The sequence below is a fragment of the Emydura macquarii genome, unplaced genomic scaffold, assembly GCF_026122565.2.
Source record: "Emydura macquarii macquarii isolate MOO-44397 ecotype Brisbane River unplaced genomic scaffold, CSIRO-AGI_Emac_v2 contig_3036, whole genome shotgun sequence".
NCBI classification, from domain to species: domain Eukaryota; kingdom Metazoa; phylum Chordata; order Testudines; family Chelidae; genus Emydura; species Emydura macquarii.
Genome location: NW_027133173.1, coordinates 1 through 6,435, shown reverse-complemented (window position 1 = coordinate 6,435; position 6,435 = coordinate 1). Strand labels below are relative to the sequence as shown.

Here is a 6,435-nt window from a genome sequence, read left to right as displayed (position 1 = left end):
GGGGTTCAAAATATATATAACACCCCCCCCCCCCAAAGAAAGAAAACTTTGTTTGATAACATTCTGCCTGGTTTTTAAACACTTATCAACAGTTGTGGTTGTAGAATCTACACTTCGTATTGTCATTTGGTACCCACTGTTCTGATAATTTCTGTCTGATTCTTTGATTGTTTCTGTTTGTCCCATAACTAATTGTAATCAGTTATGGTGTTGGGCTGTGGTTGGTCAGAATTATGTTACATTATGCTGGGATTGGTTAAAGAATTACCCTGTTTTCATTTATTTATATTTATATATTTTTTTAAACATTTAGTTAAGATGCACTATAAAAACTGAGGTCAAATAGGAAGTAGGGTGTGGGAGAAATCATCGGTGTGAAGAATTGGAATTGATGCGTGATTGATTATCCCAAGAAAGCCATTGTATTGCCTGCTGCTGGACTCCTGCTTCTGTCAACGAACCAAAGCGGGGGAAGGATGGGTGTGGGCCTTAACAAATGTCAACCAGCTTCACTCATGGTAGGCCTGTAACCATAAAGAGACTTATGCGTAGTGGGACTGAATATTCTGATGCCCAATTTTTAGGTGCCAAGATAATTACCGGAAAAAAGGGTTCCACAAATCCTGTGCTAGGGGACTAGGTCCCTGTACAATGAATAGGGAGACATAGGGGCCAGAGAATGTGAGCTGCAAAAGCCAGCGTGCTAGGTAGGGAGCTGCCTGAGAGAGCTAGTGGGATATCACAAAATGGGAATGTCCTTAGGGTGAGCAGCCAGCAAGAGTGAAAAATCAGGATGGGGGTGGGGTGTAATAGGTGCCTCTATAAGACGAAGCCCTGGATATTGGGACTGTCCCTATAAAATTGGGACATCTGGTCACCCTCAGTGTATGAAGCCCTACACTTTTCATGGTGGTAGTTACCTGAGTCTGGCTAATGGGGTACCCATCTCTGCTTGAAATCCACAATTGGGAACTCCTCTCTTGGTGTCATGTGGCATATGACCTACCTGAGTTCTTGTGAAGAATGCGTTAGGAGCCTGCTTCATTCCCCACTAAATGGCCAGAGGAGGAGTCCGCCTGATAACTTTTAGCCCAGTGGTTAGCGCACACCCCTGGGCTGACGTGGGGCTCTCTCAACCTCCGCTATTGAAGCTGTTGCACTTTGTCATTGAGCCATAGAAAAAGAGAGTGAGAACGGCTCTGTAGCCCAGTGGTTAGGGCACCCACCTGGGAGGTGGGAAACCAAGTCTGGTCTCCCACCGCTGCCCAATGACTCTAACTGGGGCTTATGCACCTAGATACCTTTGTAGATCTGGGCCATAGAGCTTAAGTAACTCCTGACCGTGCTGTGTGTAGCACAGATAAGGTTCCTTGCTAAGCAGCTGTGGGAGTATGCAGTTGATGACAGTGGTGTAAAAATGTCAGGCCATTTGACTCAGGATCTCCACATCCGAGTGTCCCTTGAGCTGTTGACATGCTGAACAAAATGTGTTTATTTGTAACATAATCCTTATTATGTCACTCATTTATTTTTTTTCTCTCATTTTGTCTTCACCAAGTTACAATGAAAATGAAATTATCTTCTTGCTTCCACGGCTGCACAGCAAGCGTCTCTCTGCCTGGTTTCGTCATTTGCTTCATAATTTTGCCTATTCCCAACTTGGAGCCAGGTAGACAATATCACTCATTCAGTGTTCTTCTTTTTTTTTTTTCTGTTGTGATTTATATTATTCATTTGCCATTGTTTAGCTCTTAAGATGCACATGTGAACAAAATTATACAGGAATTTTACAGGTTTCAGAGGAACAACATCCCAGTAGCCTATTTAATTCTATCACATGATGAAAGCCTAAAAGAATGCAGGTGCAACAGTACTGTAAGGTGGAGAAAAAAGTCACTTAAAAATAACAGATTCCTTCTCCCTATAACCTGGCACTTCAGAACCCCAAACTCATATTTGGGGAAAAAAGGAATTGCTCAGTTGAGATCTGTCTGCATATTCCTGAAAAAGTCAGTATGACCAGAAAAAAACAAAGCACACAATTTAAAAAAAAAAAAAAAAAAAAGACCCCAAGAAACAAATAGCTATGGTGCTGCTGCATGCCCGTACAACATCATCACACAACTTTGTCTGCCCCCTATACCTTCGCTGGCATGCCGGTATGTGAAATTGTATGGCAGCTCTATAATGACACTTGGGTAAGAATTTGGTGTTGAGTTATTCTGGACACACAAAATAGCAATGTCATGTGATTCTAGCCTCCAGGGTAGCCATGCTGAGATAGCTTAAACAGGAAAAAAACTGCAAAGAATGGGTCAGGCAAAGCCCTAAATACTGGTGGTTTTTCTTCTACAAGATGCACCAAGCCAGCAACAAACGGCTTCTGATCACCTCACTGGTCATTCAGAAGACAAAACACGGTTTCCTTAAAACTATCTGGCCCTTTGTCTAGCACCCAGACAGCCAAGTCAAATACGTTATAAAAAATAAAAAACTACCAATCCCTATGGATCGGTCACATTACCAAACAGGTCAATGAACAGTTCATATCTTACCCAAATACACGCTTAAAGCCAGTGCTTATTAACTAAGCTAATACTTATTTAAAAAAAAAATGAAACAATAATAGCTAAAAGGTCAGTGTACATACACCGATGAAAATAAAGCTCTTAGGTCAGTTTCAAAGTAGAGATGATAACTGAGTTGCACAGTTCTTAAATTGCAAAGTCTCTGAAATTACCCAAACAGCTTGGAGGTCATCAGTCCTTGGTTAGAGCTTCTTTGTTAGAAATCCAGTCCAAAGAAATGAAGACTAAATAGTCCATGTACAGGGTTTGTTTAAATTCTCCCATGAGAATTAGCAGGGTGATTCCAGGCTGGTGCTGGGATCCCAATCTTGAGATCCAAGCTTTCCCTGACAAACTTGGACAGATTTGCGACAAAAAGGATCAGTTCACTAGAGTCTTTTATAGATCCCTGCAGGCTGACCAATATCTTCTTGACAGCAGGTACCTCCTTGAACATTAATAGGTGATTACTTGTGGCTCTGAAGTATGATGTCTCCTATGTCCTGTGCACACTGGTAACTAGTTACAGTAGCACAAGGTAATTGGCGATTTACAATCATTCACGGGTATTTACTACTTAAATTTCAAAGAGAAATAAAAACAGTAGTGTTGTTACATTCAATTCCATCTAAATGTTCATATGTTCCATTTGAATTCTTAATCAATAGAACAGTGACAGACAGGAAAGCAGCTTATCTACAACGATATATGTAAACAACATCAAATAACTGCCAACAGTATACTTGCATATAAAAGCTGTAGTCAACTTGTGATGAATAACCCTCACTACCATTGTATCTTCCTGTAATATGTCTCTACAGGTCAGTTTTGGGCAAACTGTAATAGCATTTTAATAGTTTGGTTTCAACTCGTGAAACCCAGTGGTATAAATTTGGAGCGGATCATCCCTCCTATTTTTTCTCTCTCTGCAGCAAAGACATTATATAAAAATGGTTGAGATTTTAAAAACAGGTCGTTTGAGGGGAGAGGAAACTAGGAAACCCCTTGAGAAAATGAGCACCAGGCCTTGAAAAACCATTGCCAGTTCCAAGCTGACATGACTATGTATGTAGATGTCAGAAAGGATGGAAAATTCAGCTTGACACACAAACCAAGGTGCTTCATAATAGTATGAACCCAGCTCTGATCTAATGTCACCATTTGTTTTTTATTGATCCCATTAAGATCAAATTCTCAGATTTCTAAAGTTTATTTTCTTCGTGATACGGTATGTTTCACAGCCCAGTACACCGTCATCGGACCAGGTCATCCTGTCACTGCCGTTGTGGGTGAGGACATCGTGTTACCTTGTCATCTCTCCCCACCGATGAATGCTGAGAACATGGAAGTGAGATGGTTCCGGTCACATTTCTCTTCAGTTGTGCATCTATACCGTAAAGAAAAGGATCAGACTGAATTTCAGATGTCAGAATATTTGGGAAGGACAGAATTTCTGAAAGATGGCATCAGAAATGGGAGTGTCGCCTTGAGATTACGTAATGTCAGACCCTCAGATGAGGGAAAATATATGTGTTCTTTTCCATCAATTTCCTTTTTTCAAGATGCCTTATTGGAACTGAAGGTAGCAGGTCAGTGGCTTGTGTTCCACGTTTCCTTTAGTGATAGCTTTTGATCATTCTTTCTTCTCATTTGTAGTTTGGTACTCAATAAGCTAGAAGCTTTTGGCATGTGGATCTTTCTAAATCTAAGGGTTCTTTTTTTTTTTTAAATCTTTTTTGGTTTGTCTGAGTGAGGAAGAGGTGTATCCTCCTGGTAATCCATGAAATATTGCTATAACTTGAGAACCCAGGGAGAACAAGGGAGCCAGGAGGATCTTCAAACCACAAGGCCCAGTTCCTCCAAAAACTTCTCCTGACCAATCAGCATTGTTTCAGCCTTTCATTTATTGAGCCAGACCCAGTTTTCTCTCAGTGTCCCAACTGCTGTCAGACACTAAGACAGCAGAGAGACAGCCAAATAATCATTCAGTGAAAAGGCGATATGCGGGCGAATGTAAAAAGCAAAGTAGTGGAGCAGCTGTTAAACATGAGATTTTCCTATGTCTTTGTAGCCAGGTGTAACATCTTCAATAGGCTTTGGTTCATGTCTCTCACTCTACTACTAGAGATCTAGGGAAATTGTGAAATCGAGATGTGACTGGAAATGTCTCATCAGCACTTGCTCAACTATTTACCCCCTTAAATGGATTAGAAGACGGGCACTGATGGATAAGATCATGAATATCATAAGAATCCCGTTATGAAGAGAGGTTTAATTTGCTTGTGGAAGAGTGACTGGCACCAGAGACAATGCTTGGGGGGGGGGGGGTGTGTGTGTGGGGTCATGTGTCCCCCAGATTTGTTGATTGGCTTCTACTGAGCATGCTCAGTAACACAGCTGAAGCTGGCTGCCCTCACTCTGTTACCCCCCTCCCCCCACTGTCAGTGAGCATGGGTCGTCTCTGACTGGCCCCTACACTTTCAAAAGGGTGTCCAGTGATAAATGGCCAAATGGCTCCCATTCGTTTTTCACCATCCATGAGCAAGTGTTGGCCACAGCGCTCAGCACATCCTGAACATCTGCTAGTAGCAGTGGATGAAGGTAAAGGTCTGTGCATTGCAGCCGGCGTATGAGCAGGAGCTCCTGTGGATTAACTCACACAACCGCACTCGAGCTAGCTCGCTGCAAATAGAAGTGAGAACGCCGGGGCCTGGGCTTCAGAGCCCGGGGAACATGCGCGCTTGAGCAGTGGGCAGTGAAGTTCATGTTGCGGCATCTTCACTTTTATTTTTAGTGAAACCGCTAGAGAGCAGTTAGTGCTGATACGTGTACGTGAGCTGCTACACACACCCGTAGCTTCAGAGTAGATCTAGCCTGAGAGATGGTGACTGCTATCTTCTCCTGTTCTAATGCTGTATCCATAAGCCAGACAGATAAGTCAAGTCATAATAATTCATGTGCTTCATGCCATGTGGGACATAGGGCCTTACCCTCAAAGATGCTAGAAGGCAATGATGTTCTTGCTTCAGTCTTAGCTTATTCCCCTGTCACTTTGATGACTTTCAGTTCTGCTTCCGTTGTGCATTTCCATGCACTTGTTGTGCTGAAGATTTAAATATTTAGTCCTTCTGCTGAATATTGATATAAATTAGAACATAAAATGAAAGGACCAGGCCGATGAGGTAATCTCTCTTACTGGACCAACTTCTGTTGGGGAGAGAGACCAGCTTTCAATGTTACAAAGAGCTCATCTTCAGGGCTGGAAAATTAACTCAGAATGTTCCATCTTGTGTTCAGCTGTGACACGCTGCGTTAGTTTCCCAGACCTGAAGTGAACTTCTCTGTAGCTCAAAAGCTTCTCTCTCTCTCACCAACAGAAGTTGATCCAATAAAAGTTCACCCACCTCGTCTCTCTCTAATATCCTGGGACTGTATGGCTAAAACCACACTGCACAATATAAAACTAAAACAGCTTTATCCCACTCTCCTCCAGTTATAGGTGCTGCTCCTCTCATCTCTGTTGAGGGTTATCAGGATGGAGGGATCCGAGTGATGTGCCGATCGGCTGGGTGGTACCCAGAGCCTGAGGTTTTCTGGAGAGATCTCTCTGGACAATGTTTACCATCGCTGTCTGAAACAAAATTGCAAGGGCACAATGGCCTGTTTGAAATGCGAACGTCTATAATAATAACAGAAACCTCAAACCAGAACATCTTCTGTTACATTAGGAGCACGCTCCTCAGACAAGAAAAGGAATCAGCAATTTCTATAGCAGGTCAGTTACTGTCCAAGCTGCAATGTGACCATCAACACACACACACCTGCAACTGGTTAAAAGTTAGAATATGTCTATGGCAATGAAAGGTAC

General features: G+C 42.4%; 1 protein-coding gene across 1 annotated transcript; it reads left to right on the top strand.

The window, feature by feature from the left end:
• Window positions 1-1,563: 1,563 nt before the first annotated feature.
• Window positions 1,564-6,428, top strand: LOC137141300 (butyrophilin subfamily 1 member A1-like). The gene is made up of 3 exons (XM_067530137.1): window positions 1,564-1,669; window positions 3,809-4,156; window positions 6,061-6,428. Exons 1-3 carry the CDS (start codon window positions 1,564-1,566, stop codon window positions 6,426-6,428), a joined length of 822 nt encoding a protein of 273 aa, XP_067386238.1.
• Window positions 6,429-6,435: the final 7 nt, after the last annotated feature.

What these genes read in the sequence shown, in the direction of transcription:
- LOC137141300 (XM_067530137.1), top strand. Translation starts at nt 1,564, where the DNA reads ATGAAAATGAAATTATCTTCTTGCTTCCACGGCTGCACAGCAAGCGTC. An exon ending in TATTCCCAACTTGGAGCCAG is followed by an intron (nt 1,670 to 3,808) that starts GTAGACAATATC and finishes TATGTTTCACAG; the next exon opens with CCCAGTACACCGTCATCGGA. An exon ending in ATTGGAACTGAAGGTAGCAG is followed by an intron (nt 4,157 to 6,060) that starts GTCAGTGGCTTG and finishes ACTCTCCTCCAG; the next exon opens with TTATAGGTGCTGCTCCTCTC.